This window comes from Triturus cristatus, chromosome 7 (genome assembly GCF_964204655.1).
Source record: "Triturus cristatus chromosome 7, aTriCri1.1, whole genome shotgun sequence".
NCBI classification, from domain to species: domain Eukaryota; kingdom Metazoa; phylum Chordata; class Amphibia; order Caudata; family Salamandridae; genus Triturus; species Triturus cristatus.
Genome location: NC_140590.1, coordinates 398,467,110 through 398,481,305, shown reverse-complemented (window position 1 = coordinate 398,481,305; position 14,196 = coordinate 398,467,110). Strand labels below are relative to the sequence as shown.

General features: G+C 43.4%; 1 protein-coding gene across 3 annotated transcripts in view; it reads right to left on the bottom strand.

Moving 5' to 3' along the window:
• Nucleotides 1-14,196, bottom strand: part of LOC146809783 (uncharacterized) — a 728,115-nt gene that overhangs the window by 675,121 nt on the left and 38,798 nt on the right. For all 3 annotated transcript variants that reach the window (XM_085616628.1, XM_085616630.1, XM_085616629.1), the window contains exon 6: nt 2,487-4,350. In XM_085616628.1, coding sequence (XP_085472754.1) covers nt 2,487-4,350 — 1,864 coding nt within the window. The remainder of the gene's footprint in view (nt 1-2,486; nt 4,351-14,196) is intronic.

Below are 14,196 nucleotides of genomic sequence, written 5' to 3'. Positions count from 1 at the left end.
GAACATGACTATAATGGCCTGCATTATTCGATCATGAGAGAGCACATCCTTAACTATGTGTTTGAGAAACTGCACCAATACCTGGTGGACTCGGATCTGACCTCTGCCCAAGAAAAGTTGATCAATTGTATTGCATATCACTTCATTCATTGGAAACAATACAAATGTGTGCTCCTCTTGTGAAGAATGGATAAACAATCCAATAAACAAAGGCCTTAAAAACTGCAGACAAACATTTCGTAACACAGGACACAAACATTAAATGTGGTTAATATCTTGAAAATATAACTGGTACAGCTCACATAATCTTTTTCGCATAAGGGGGGCAAATCCAGTCTCAGCAATAAAAGCAACCTTCTGATTCCATGGGGCAGAATCCAATTTAAACCAGGCTTGTTCTCCAGATTGCTCTCCTGTTCCACCAAATTATGCAACTTTGACTGGCTTAGGGCAATATCTTTAGCCAGACGTATGAACAGTGAGCCCTTTATTAGGCTCTTCAATGCGGACTTTGAGAAAACAAAAAAAAGGAAGAGAGTCTAAATTCAGATTGAGCCTAAAACTTTGCATAAGCTTGCTCAAACGTCCTGAAAATGGGCTCAATTCTTTATGAAGAGAGAAAATCTGACACTTTAGGGCTGCCCGCAATGTTCCCTCATCACCACATAGGAGTACATTTACCCACCTCAACACCGCTGCCAGGGAAAAAGAATAAAATATAACAAGCCAAACTCCAGGTGCAGGACATGTGGGGCTGCAAGTGTATTCAAGTTACATAACTGACAAAAGATTCGGCATTCAGTCTCCTCAAAAGAGTGCTAGTAACTAATATCTTAACACTTCACATGTATAACACAAAGGTGGGTGGTGGGGATTTTGGCCTAAAGACTGAAAGTACATGCCCAAAATGACGTCTCCCACAAGATTTTGAGGCAGGTGTTAGCCTTAGAAAGGGCCCTGCTCTAACACAGCTTCATGTGGTCAGTATCCAACCCAGTCTTGGAAAAAACCTTCCCAGGATAAAGATAAGAGGTCACTATTTCCAATCTGTCAGTACCCAAATACCAATTAAAATTCCTTTTTTTTTTTATCTTGTTCTATTCTTATGAAAGATCAAGACTTTACTTTTGGAGCCGTTGATCTTCAGAAAATGGGCTTCGGCGTACTTGGATGATGCTTTAAGACTGCGCTGCAAGTTAATAAGAAGGCCACATAAGAGTGATTAACACAAATAGAGAAAGGAAACGTAAGTCTGTAAAAGTATGTTCTGTTGCTTTTTGCCACATTTCACATGAACTTAAAGCAGACGTCTCAAACGTTTTCTATAACAAGAGCTACTTAGGTTCAACGAACATTATTCCAAACTACTATTATAGGGACCACCGTCGGACAAGACAGCAGTGATCACCTCAGTGCATCAGGCAGGGTGCCATCAATAACGTCAAAAAGGCTTTTTCAATTCGGAAGCCTTAAGATAGGCAACAAAAGCCACAGATGCAAAGCTCACGACACTAAGGTAATAATATCAGCAGTAAGTCTTTACCACTCAAATATCAGATTAAAATAGGTTTTGGAAATTGAGCCATTTTCCACCTATCACCACCATACGAGTTCCGAAAATACACATTTTTATCTCAAATACACAATCTTGGTATAAATATGTTAATTTAACCAAGCAAAAGCTTCTAATGTGGTAGGCTAGGGTCCATACAGGAGAGCTACTCAAAGGCAGCTGAGAGCTACCAGTAGCCCAGGAGCTACTTGTTGGATAAGCCAGAGGTAGAGAAAGAGTTCCTAGAACAATGCATTAGAATCAGGACCTGCAATATTTTCCTTTTCGGTATGACAACACTCCTAGCTCTGCAAATGTCCCCCTAAATCCTGAAATAAAATAAATCACTCTGTTATTCCACTAATACAATTCCCATCCTGCTCTGCCAATAAAATTAGTTTATTGCCCTTCAGTACTACCTGAGGCAGAGAGCCCCCAGACTAACTAGTCAATAAAGTACAGTTTCAAACCTATAGCAATCTTACTATTCCAGCCTCAACTACCCTTCACAGATTGAGGTTCCACCTAACTGAACTGAGGTGCGATAGCAGATGCACCATACTAAGGCACATGCCAAAGTGCAATAAGATTCTAGAAACAGTAATATGGTTTATTTATGATGGCAGAAATGGGATGGCCTAGAGGCTTTCACATTTCAGTCCCTTTAGCTCTTTAAGGTAACATCGTCGACACAGAGAAAGGAGACAAGATTAATATTATGCTTGGTAGTTTTAAGTGGCTTTATATCAGAATTCGAGTAAAAATATAAGGTACCAGAAATATAGGGAAAAGAAGAACTACAATAACTTTAAGGGATACTGAAAGGAGCATCCCTTTAAAGGACAACGTTTATTCCTGTTAAAGCAGTCAAATGGTTAGTCTTTCCACTTAAGCTTTATAATAATCAATTGAAAATAGGAAAAAGTAAGAGTACCTGATTTGCATTTGTTGGGGCCATGCTGGGCACAGAAGGAGGTTCCTCCTGAGGAGTATGTTGAGAAGAAGGGGAATGAGTTTCCAGGAGAGACCTAGGTTCCTGTTCATAGCTTCCACGTGTCTTTTGTTCCTGTAGAAGAAGCGGATGAGGCTCTTGGCAAGGTAAAACCTGAGAATTCTGGCAAAGAGGTGACTCGTCAAGAGGAACGAGTGGCGACTTCTCTTGTGGCAGAAACATGTGTTCTTTATTGGGAAAGTTTTGAGACACCTCATGAGAAAGTAGCAAATGATCATTATCAGACCGAAGCACCTGTTCAGGATCAATAGAGGGCTCATGGTTAGGAGGAGGCAATGTAGCAGTGTTAGAAGGTGGCAATGGAGCAATGTCTTGAGGAGGTAAAGGTTCAATACCAGAAGGGGGTAAGGGTTCATGGTCAGAAGGAGGCAAGGACTCGTGGCATGGTTGAGGCAATGGCTGATGAAATGAAAGTGACAAACTCCCGTGATCAGGAAGAGGCAATGGTTGACGTGTAGGATGAGGCAAGGGTTCAATGTCAATGTGAGGCAAGGACTCAAGGGCTGGATGAGGCAAGGTTTCTTGACAAGGTATAAACGGAGAGTCTATAGAAGCAAGAGGCAGAAACTGTTGCTGAGACTCCAGATTACGAAGCTCATAGGATTCCTCCAGAAGAGGTTGACAACCATCATTATTGGATTCTTTAGAGGCAATCGATTCTTGCAAGTGGTCTTTATCCATCACATTTAAATGTGCAGGTTCAACAGAACTGTCCATGTCCGACTTTATATGTGAAGCATTAATCAAGTTTGTTTCTGGAAGGTACAAAAAACTAAGTGCACCACAGTCATGAAGTATCATTTGAAGGCAATAATGCAGAGAAGGGTTTGAGTGAGCAGTTAATCGTTCATGCATAGCCTTAACAAATTCGCATATCCTACTTTCGGACTCTTGGCTACCGTTGTCTGCTCTGGACCACATCTTCCAACAAGGGTGCCATGTGGAATAGTAATAATTGAAAATGTCAACAGGGCAAACAGCTTTTAGGTCATTAAGGTATCGGTTATAAATACTGAGTGTGCGGGTTTGGGATAAATTGATGACACACTTCTTGATCTTGACACCAGTTATGGAATCCACATGGGCAATGCTCTGGTACAGCCGATCCAGAACCAGTGGTATGCAATACTTAACCGAGGCATTAGGAACAAGTGTCTCCAATACCTGAGGATCCCTAACTTCAGGACCCACAGTGACATATTTCACCTGGGTGCTCATCTTGGGGATGCTTTGCATGATGGATACCATGCTGAATCGCAAACTGTCTGATGTTTCCTTCCTTGAAATGCAGTATGCGCACACTACCCAATGAGAGTTCTCTTCTTCACCGAGGACAGTGTACAGATCAAAGTTTGGGTGAAGATTTGGCAGAAAATCCACATAAAGGTGTTCAGGAAATGCCCGTGCCACTTCCTGCATTTTGGAAGTCATAATGAAGATGTTCTTCACCAGTAGTTGTTCCTCAAGGAAAACTAACTTTACCTTGATTCCTGGGTCCGACACAAAAAGGGAGTCCAACTCCTTCAAAATTTGGGAATGCTCTTCAAAGGGAATCGAGTGAAATCGCAAGAGTCTGCTCAAATCGCTCCACTCCAGGAATTTCCTAGAGATGTCGAGAGCCAGCCTTGTTGTATGTCTGGCATGGGTCATCAACTTCTGTGCTGCTCCCAGCGTAGAAATGTTTGTTTCCTTCAAGTCATGGTTGTGCCAGAGATATGTTTTGCTAACGATGAGTTTGTCACTCTGGGGGCCCAGTTCCAGGTGAATAGTAGCTGGACATTTCTTCCTAGACAAAAATTAAGACTGTATTAATTGAAGTTCTCCTCTAAGCAATTGTAAATACAGCAGAGAACCTAAATAGTTACAACAGATGTCCTCAAACATGTGGAATGAGTACAGTCCAGAATTCCAACAAGTCAAATGACAAACATCCTGTTACTAGTGTACAAACAAAATTGAAAAGAATCACATTTGGCAAAGTACAGCCTAAACCTAGACTGCCCTTTATGCATAAAAGAAGAGAAACGTGCAACAGTATTGCAACAAGTTTAGACAATAGCTGTACAAGCCATACATCAAACGCTGTATACTCATTTAAATAAAAGTAAAATTATGAAGAGCGACACAAACAGTAGACATACACTGAGCAGTACAAAATATGGAAGTTGGCCTTGTTACGGCATAGTATTCACACAAAAACATTGTAAGGTATCAACCCAAATACCATTTCCATCTTCTTTAAATACCCCATTTGTAAGTAATTACAGGTGATACACTTTCTTCTAAGAAATTATATAAAGTACTGTAGGGTTGTTGCTGGAAGTGCTATGCAACCTCATAATGCTATGAGGTCAGGGAACCCAATATAAAGAAGGTTGCTGTAATTTGTATTTGAATGAGCAGTTGCTGGAAACCTAGAAAAGAGTGAAGACGCATCACAGGCTTGCTCATAAACCTTAACTTTTCTTAAGAAGCTTTGTGAAATCCTTTATTTACCACCACGAAGAGACCAGGGGCGGAAGTGATGCCTGGAATTAGCACTGCCCTCCACACAAACAGCACTGTAACCACAGCGGAACAGGGCGAGCAGCAATCACAGAGATGAATGCACAAAAGTAGGCATTGATTAAGAACACTAAGAATTCATTTTTAAAAGGACTCCCCACCAGAGAAAAGTTTGGCTTAGCAGAGCAGTGAAACTCTTGCCACCCCACCTAGCCCTGCTAACACTAGGAACAATTATGTTTCCATGTTCAGCAAATCTAAGGCATCTTGCCGGAATATATGGCTTAAACAATTTTGCCAGTTGCATTGACCCTAGGTTTCTAAGTGATTTAAAGGCAATGCATAGTGATTTAAACTGGATCCTTTTGGCTCCCGGCAGCCAGTGACGATGGAGTAAAGCTGTGGAGACTAATTTAGAAATACCTATGAGTAATCTTGCTGCTGCATTCGGAGTAGTCCGTAGCTTTTGAATGCTGCGCTTGGTAGCACTGGTAACACGCATTGGCATAGCCAATAGGTCTCGCCTTTGGAACATTATAAGTGGTCAGCCAGAGATATTGACTTTGCCTATGTTTTAAAGCTGTGCTGTACATCAGTTTGCAGGATGCTGAAAAGTTATAATGAAGTGTTCAAAGCATTTTTGTTACCTTATATATGACCAAGAAAGCAAGACGTACAAGTGAAAGACCATATTAAAAAAGTATTACCCATAAATAATGTCTCGATTTAATTTTGTCCTTTGAATGCTGGCAACTTGTTTCTGCATGTGCTTATGCTTGCTTGTTATGTTTTTTTTGTTATGGGGGTATAAATAACAAGAGGCTAAATCTTGGGAAATAGTACTTGTGTAACAGTTTGTGAGCTAGTTAGTGAGTTAGTTAATCAGTTAGTTAATGAGAGAGTTAGTCAGATAGTGAGTGAGTGAGAGAGAGAGTTATTTAGTGATAGAGAGAGATAGTTCGAGTTAGTTATTGAGAGAGAGAGAGTCCATGAGAGAGAGAGAGAGAGAGAGAGAGAGAGAGAGAGTCCATGAGAGAGAGAGAGAGAGAGAGAGAGAGAGAGAGAGAGAGAGAGAGAGAGAGAGAGTTAGAACTATTTACTCCTTGGAAGAAAAACAGAAGGAAAAAGTCAATGTGCAAATGTACTTTTGCTATACATAGGCAAACTATCCACCTAATGAAAAAGAAAAAACCAGAGTACGGACAAGGAAGACAACTACTAGATTGCACTGTACTCTTTCAACAGCAGATTCAACACATGCATGAAACTACTGCATGACCCTCTCTACGGACTATAGAGACATGCTTCCAAGCAAATACCTTAATGCTCAGATCTTTTTCAATGTCAGAAAAAGATCTGAGCGTTTAGGTATCTGCTTGAGACTGAGAGACTCAACAACCACATCGAGATAACCACACTGACTGGTCAGGATCATCAAGCACTGGACAGAAACCAAAACCAATAAAATTGAATTACTTACAGTAGGCTCTACACAAAGCACTGCTAAATGATTCCCAGTCTCCTCCTGTGATACTAGATGGCACATAACTCTCACCTAGGGTTGCCACGTTTTCAAAAGAAAAATACTGGCCATATGTTGTTGTTTTGAGAGCCTGCAAAGGCCCAAACTTGACATTAAGTACAACTTTAAACAAAATAATATGCATTCATTTCTAACATGTATTTGTTTACTTTAATAATTAGTCAGGGATCATTAACGCAGCTCTTGAACACAGTTTAAAAGTGTTTTCTGTTTATATTTGCCGTTTAAAGTATGTACAGATAAGAGCTGAAAAAATACCTGCATAAGGCGATATAGCCTATTTTCGGGCAGGCCCAGACATTAAAATACTACTAGTGCCAGCAGAAAACTGGTCAGGTGACAACCCTAATATGACCACAGTCGTATGCCAAAAAACTGCCATGCAATTCAAGTCCAAACTGACAAACAAACCAAGTCACTCTAAGCAGCCACTGCCAAAATAAAATAGACAAGAATCCGGAAAACATATTAGAACTCCCACTCTCAGGATGAAATTCAAAGTAGCAAAGATCAGCAACATCGGGTCTCTGAGGCAGCCAAACAACTGCATCACGGGACTACAGAAAGCACAAAGTGCTGTGGCAATAGTGGTAAACACCTCCAAATAATTAATCATAGGCCCCAGAATGTGGAATCCTATCCACTTCACAGTGATGTTAAAACCAGCCTTCCGGACTTTAAAGAAAGGGCGTTTTTTAACAAGCAAAGTCATGACTGTCACAGAAATTACAGCACAGCAGCATCAGACAAAAAAACAATTGAGCGTCAGATGCCCAAATGCACTCCTCACCAGTTCCTTCCAGGCTCCACTTTATTTCGAATGAACTATGTGACCTTTTCAATCATCATAAATAGGCCAATTAAAATTCTGGCCTTGTGACTGTGCATTACTTTGGCTTTCTCCAGTGACTGATAAGTGTAATTTAGCAGTCTTAGAGTGGTGCTTTTTTAGGTCTCGCTGAGTCAGCGCGCATGCGCTGCTCGGAGAGACTTTAGTAAGTGAAGGCTTCAAAAAATGCTACCGCCGGCTACAGCTTGCGGTGCATGTGCGCGGGCAAGCTGTGTCTGGCGGTAGCATTTTCCCCCCCAGCTTTTTAGCCAGCTTGCTAGAACGCGCAACAAGCACGCGCGCTTGCGTGCGCATCCCTTGCGTGTTTTTTCGCGCGTCATCGCGATCCCTTTCGCTTTCACAGCGATCGCGATGACTTTCATGGCCAATGCTTGTTCATGTATGCAACCAGGATCTGGAACAACATCAACGTATATATTAGGACCGTCCCAACCCTGCTTCGATTCTGTAAAGAGTTGAAAATGCACATTCTTAAAGATTACTACATCACAATATAATAAAAGTCCACAAACTAACTAATCCTAAAACCGCTTTTGTTATTTTATCTTTTACAGAGCCCCGGTAGTGCTCAGCTGCCTCTAGCAAGATTTACAGTGCATAAATACCACATGCATGAACCCAGATGAAATTACCTCTCTCTACCCAAGTGTGATCTTGTAGTAGCATTAGCACCTGAAGTTCCCCTGATAACAGATGTCATTTAAAACATTGCCTCGCTTTAAAAAAAAAAAAAAAAATGTATTGTATATCAATCGGTACGGTTTAAATAAACAATATGTTAGTCTCCATAACAGCAAAGCTATTACCCACATACGCATTCTAAAGGAAGTTTATCGTCCCTGAATATTTTGTACAAACGGCTCCAAATGAAAATTGAGGTTACATATCTACCGCTTAGACATGGGCTGACATGTCTAACACACACTTAACGTTATAAAAAACACTTAACACGACAAGCAGTCCACACAAACTGCAGAGAAGCTCGGATTAGCTATATGAAGGTCATTAAAGAGATCATTGATGCAAAAATTGCATTATGAAATACAGTTATTATTCCTCTGTTGCTGCAATAGTCAGTGTAGTTTGTTGCTCCCGAATTACACCTCTGCAACTGCCCCCTCCCAAGTGCTCCCTTCCACGTTTTTTAAAATCAGTCCCATAGTCTAGGGCTAAGGTTACCAAACTGTGGGTCACCAGCCGATTTCTGGTGGGTCGCAAAAGAGTTATAAAGATGCCTTTACATTTTGGACTTCTCTTGTCATTGTGCTTTAGAGACAGGTCAACTGTCAGACTTTGTATTCTGCAAATTGCTGCTTATGTTAACATGGGAATGGTGTTTACTTTTCTTTCTCTGCAAAAAAAAAAAGAGGGGTTTTTAAAGTGAGCTATGTGACAATCCTGCTGATGTGAAAGGAAAGGTTAGAAGAAGATGTTTTTGTATCACAACAAAATATAACAAGCATTGGCATAGCCAATAGGTCTCGCCTTTGGGACCTTATAAGTGTTTAGCCATGCAACAGTTGATGTTGTTGCACCAAGGATATTGTGCTGCATAACCAAATACTTACAAGGTCCCAAAAGCGAGACCTATTGGCTATGCCAATGCTTGTTTAGTCTGTCTTGAATGAAATGGCCCAAGATATCAGGTATCAGAGCGCTTTACATAGCACCAGTTGCGTTACATGAGGACACACATGTTCAGTGTCATTGCCGTGACTCGAACCCTGTTCCCCAGATTCGAGGTTGGCCGCCCTAGCCATTAGCCAACTCCTCTCCCCATGGACAGTGATGGAGCACATGGGGTCTAGGCCAACTTTCCTTGCATGATTGTTATACGCACATGGGTGATTGGGTGTCGAGCTAATGGCGCCGAGGGTGGCATGCTAGGGATGCCCTTTATCACAGTTATGATTTGCCACCGCAATTGATTTCCTGGCATGTATACTGCACATGTTTATGGCATGATCCAGCATGTGTGTTGGATTAACTACCCATGTTGTTTCTCTCTATGCAGGTAATGCACTGCTCTATTTACAAAATCTTTTACAATCTACATTAATCCTACTTGCTGACCCGGAAAAGTTCAGCAAAATTGCTGGACAAATTTAATTAGAAGCAGCAACGACTTTTCAAATTCAAAAATAGCAGGCTTTTGTAGCCAGTCAGTCAAGAAGGCTTTATTTCGATATAAATATATCTTAAAAAGCAGGAATGCAATAATACACAATAAGATATTAAAAAGGAACCAGTGCATGGAGAGGTAAACAAACATTTCAGGGATGCTACTGGTGCCAATAAATTAAGTTAAAACCAATGTGTTTTTGAATAAAAACAAATTAAACAAGATACAAAAGCCTAGCTGATCTGATACGCCAAGCCCAGCCTAGGAACTTGGCTAAACCACAAGCAAAGAGGGGACGTGGATCATTTTTTAGTATTCGCAGGGCCTCTGCGTGGAGTCTAGTTTCAAGTTCTCTACAAAGAGGCTTGAGCCATCTACTCCGGGGGGCTGCATAGGCCGGGCATTCAAACAGAAAATGGGGGACAGACTCGGGCCTTTTTTCACAAAAAGGGCAAGAAGAAATTGTCTGGATTGGAGCCTTCCACCTGGAGGTCAATTCTCCAACGGGGAGTAAGCCTATTCTGAATTGGAAGTATAGTGCCCTGTCCTTACGGTTTGAGATGACATCCAGGTAAGGTTCACAGAAATGCACTTCCTTAATCAGGAGAAAATCCATAGAGGACCTACACAGATTGGCATTGCTACTTCTAGTGCCAGCTACCCAGCTCCAATAAATCTTTTTCAGCTCTGGCTTAGGAGGTGCAGTTCTGTTATTCCAGTCTTCGCCAAGGCCAAGGCTGAAGAGAAGACGCTTGACTTCCCTCAACCAAGGAATCTTGGCCCAGTCTGATGACCCCAACACATCGATTAGGCCATCCGCATAACTGGATAATTCTGGTGTTCTCCATATTCTCGCCCATAAAAGAAGAGGGCGGAGCCTAGCCTGGTCGCTAAATGGCCGAGTGCCTGTATCTAGAAGCAGTGGGAGGGTTGGGGTGCTATAGGGGAGCCCCATTAGATCTTTGAGGAATTTGCTTTCCGAGCGGGATAGATGATCCACCTTATGGACCCCCCAGAGTTCAGCCCCATATAGAGCAGCGCCAACACCCCTTGCCCTGTAGATGTCTAAAACAGCAGCGATGGGTTTCAGGGATGAAGCACGATGTTCCTTGAGCAGGGCACCCACCACCCTCTTGTGAGTCAGCAGCATCTTTTGGAGGTGGCAATTCCAGCTCATGGAGTCGCAGAGCCGAATACCGAGGTAGTCGAACTCTGAGACTCTCTCGAGGGCAACAAAATCTAGAGTCGGTGGTTTAGCCAACCTTTTCGGGGGGTTAAGGACCAAATACTTGGTCTTCGCAGTGTTGATGACTAACCCTCTCGCATCACAGAAGGACTTAAAGTTGGCTAAAAGACTCTGCAAACCTGCCGGGGTTTTAGAGATCAGGAGGGTATCATCTGCAAATAGGAGGGTAGGTATTCTTCTGCCTGCCTGGGATGGTGCATCTGCAGGGTGATGAAGCAGGTGCTCCACCACTCCATTGACATACAGGGAGAACAAGGTGGGAGGGAGGACACATCCCTGGCGTACCCCTCTATTTACAGGTATGCATGCTGTTTTTTGCCCCTGATTACCCCACCTGATCTGTGCAAAATTGTCGGCATGGAGATTTATCAACAGGTTTAACAAATAGGGTGGAATACCCTGTTCGTCAAGTACTCTCCAAAGTTGGCTACGGGGAACTAGGTCAAAGGCAGTCCGTAAATCTATAAAAGCAAGATACAGACTGCCCTTGGCCAATAGAACAACCTTCCAGTAAAGCATCATAAGTCGAAAGGATTGCTCTATTGTCCCCGTGCCTGATCTGAAGCCAGCCTGAAAGTCTGAGAGAATGCCCTTTTCCTCTACCCACTGCAATATCCTGGTCAAAACCACCTTTCCAGCCACCTTTTGTGAAGTATCTAGGAGACTTATTGGGCGGTAGTTGGCTGGGTCGTTCCAACAGCCTTTCTTAAAAATTGGGACGACCTCAGCACCCTTCCATGAAGTCGGGAAGATTGCCCCTTCAAAACTGGAATTCAATAGGGCAGAGATAAGTTTTCCCCAGTCTTCCGGATTGGTGCGTAGCAAGTCTCCGGGAAAGCCATCCGGACCTGCTGCTTTGTTGGGCACAAGACTATTAATCGCCCCCAACACACCCTTAGATGTAAACAGAAGCACGTCCTTAGACTGGGAAGATACAAGAGGGTGTTGTGCACTCAAACTATTCCCCTCTTCCCGAGCCATTGAATAAAGTTGGGAGAAGTGGTCAACCCACGCACTCTCAGGAACGTTACATGTAATCATTGTGTCCACAGGTTTCTCCCTAGATCTCAATAGGTGCCAAAAACCCTTTGCATCCTTCCTTAAGCTTGCTTCCTGCCATCTCTCATATTGGCCCCCTTTCCCGCGTTCTTGACTATAAATAACTCACCTATAGCCTTTGTGGTTTGAACAAAAACTGCGGATACCTCCGGCGCACTGATAGAGGGGGAAACTAAGCGAGGTAGAATGTTAGCCATTATAGATTGTGCCTCCCACATCTTGGCCTCATTGCCGATAAAATTCTTCCATTTCAGGCGCCTGCCACAGTTAGAGGGACATACTTCGTGTGTTGATTTCCACACATGGGGGAATGAGAGAGGGGAGCTACCCTTCCACAAAGGGGACAAAGATAGAGATAGAGGGTTATGGTCACTGTCGATGGATGGACGGACCTCCATATCCACCAGGAAAGACCACAAACGAAAGTTCAGCATAATGTAGTCAATCCTGGAGGAATGTCCTATTCTATTGAATGTATGTGCCCCCATTTGGTCTGACTTTGATCTGCCATTGGTAGCTCTAAGCCCATGCTCCAGACAAAGGGCATTGAGGTCAATTGCGTTTTGGGTCCATCTTTTTATTGGAGCGATTGACAACGGCGGGATGCCTCTCCTTGCATCGTCGTCGCTGAAGCCCAGCACATCGTCCACTGCAAGAGGTTCAAATGTGCAGTTAAAATCCCCAGCTAATAAAACAAGGGAGTCTGGACCACAGCTCTTAAGTTCCTCATCAATGCCCGACGGGGAGAGGATAGGTAAACCACCCCTAGTGCCTCTAACATAAATATTGAGTATTTCGAGTGCCCCTCCTCCGCACGGGCCTCTTACTGAGAGTCTCTGTAAGTCCGGAGAAGTAGTGGCAATACATTTAATAGAATACCGCAGGGAAATGCTTACCCAAATTAACAAACCTCCGGAAGGGCGCCCCTTACCTTCCTTCGGTCGAACAGCTGGAACAAAGTAGGTGGTAAAACCCAGCTTGTGCTGTGGTTCCAGGCACCAGGTTTCCTGGAACAAGCAGATCCCAAAAGGTTTCAATAAATGTGTTCCAATCTGGGATACTTATGTTTCAAGCTAGACCAGCAATGTTCCAGCTAGCTACCTTCAGGGGCGTAATGGGGTCCCCTCCCTGCCCTAAAGCTTGTGCTCTTGTAGTGGGAATAGTGTTGATGGTAGTGTCCATTTCACCAACAAGTGGTGCCACGTCATAAGGGGTTTGGAGGCCTTCAACGGGCGAATTCCTACTGGACTGGGGCTCAGCCTGTGGGTGTCCCCTAGGGGTAGGTAAGAAAGAGAGTGTAGAGGTGGAAAGGCTCACCAATTGCTCTCCAGGAGGAGAGCTGTCGGTGTGTGATTCCCCAGAAGCTTCAATATGCCGCTCCTGTCTAAGGCAGATTGCCTGTCAATAACCTTGCCAAGGTCGACCCTGCGACTGGGTGAGGTTATTATTAAATAAGCTGAATTTAGAAATGTAACCACGAGAATAACAGCTGTCCCAACCCTCCCGCATGTGGAGTCCAGCTTGTCTCACGGGCAGGATTGGGGGATTGAAATAACTGAGGTCGCAAGTACCAATTGGGCCCGTACTGCCTACTGAGCTATGTTCCTTCCAAGGTCCCCTGCATATGTAGCTGACAATCCTTGGGTCTTCAAAATTCACTATGATACAATCCCCATTGATGGATTTTTTCCTGTTGCCAATCCATCCAACTCTACGTACATGGATTATCCGGCCCTCCCAAGACTCGGGCAAGGGTCTATTCTCTTTAAGCCAGAATAGAGTCTTGTTAAACAGATCAATATAAGGCTCGCTCTTGCCCGAACTAAGCGCCGGTACCCCGGTCAACACAACTACATAAGGCTGGCAATCAGGGGGAAGATGTATATTAAGATCCCGCCTACAAGTAGGGCCCTCATCTGGCTGCACCACGTTGGCCTTTACAGTTTCAACTGAGTTGGGATCTCAAGTATGCTATGTGCTACTGGCGAGGTAGGTATGGTGGTAGAATTTACGTCGCCTGAACAAACCGGGGCTAAGGAGCATATCGTCTTTTTGCCTGGAAAATGATTGGGAACCTTAGGGGTCTTAATTTTCTCCACGGGCTTGGGGAAGGGGTGGCCTGGATTACTGGAAGTGTCCGCCGCCAACACAGTGGGGTACAAGTTATGGTTTGTTACTTCTAACCCGACTGGTGAGTTGTCAACGGTGGTAACTGATCTATGTTGAGCGGTAGACAGTACCTTTCCATCCAGTCCCCCCCCCCCCCAGTCCATCATCCCTTGTCCTTAACTGCAATTTTATAAATGA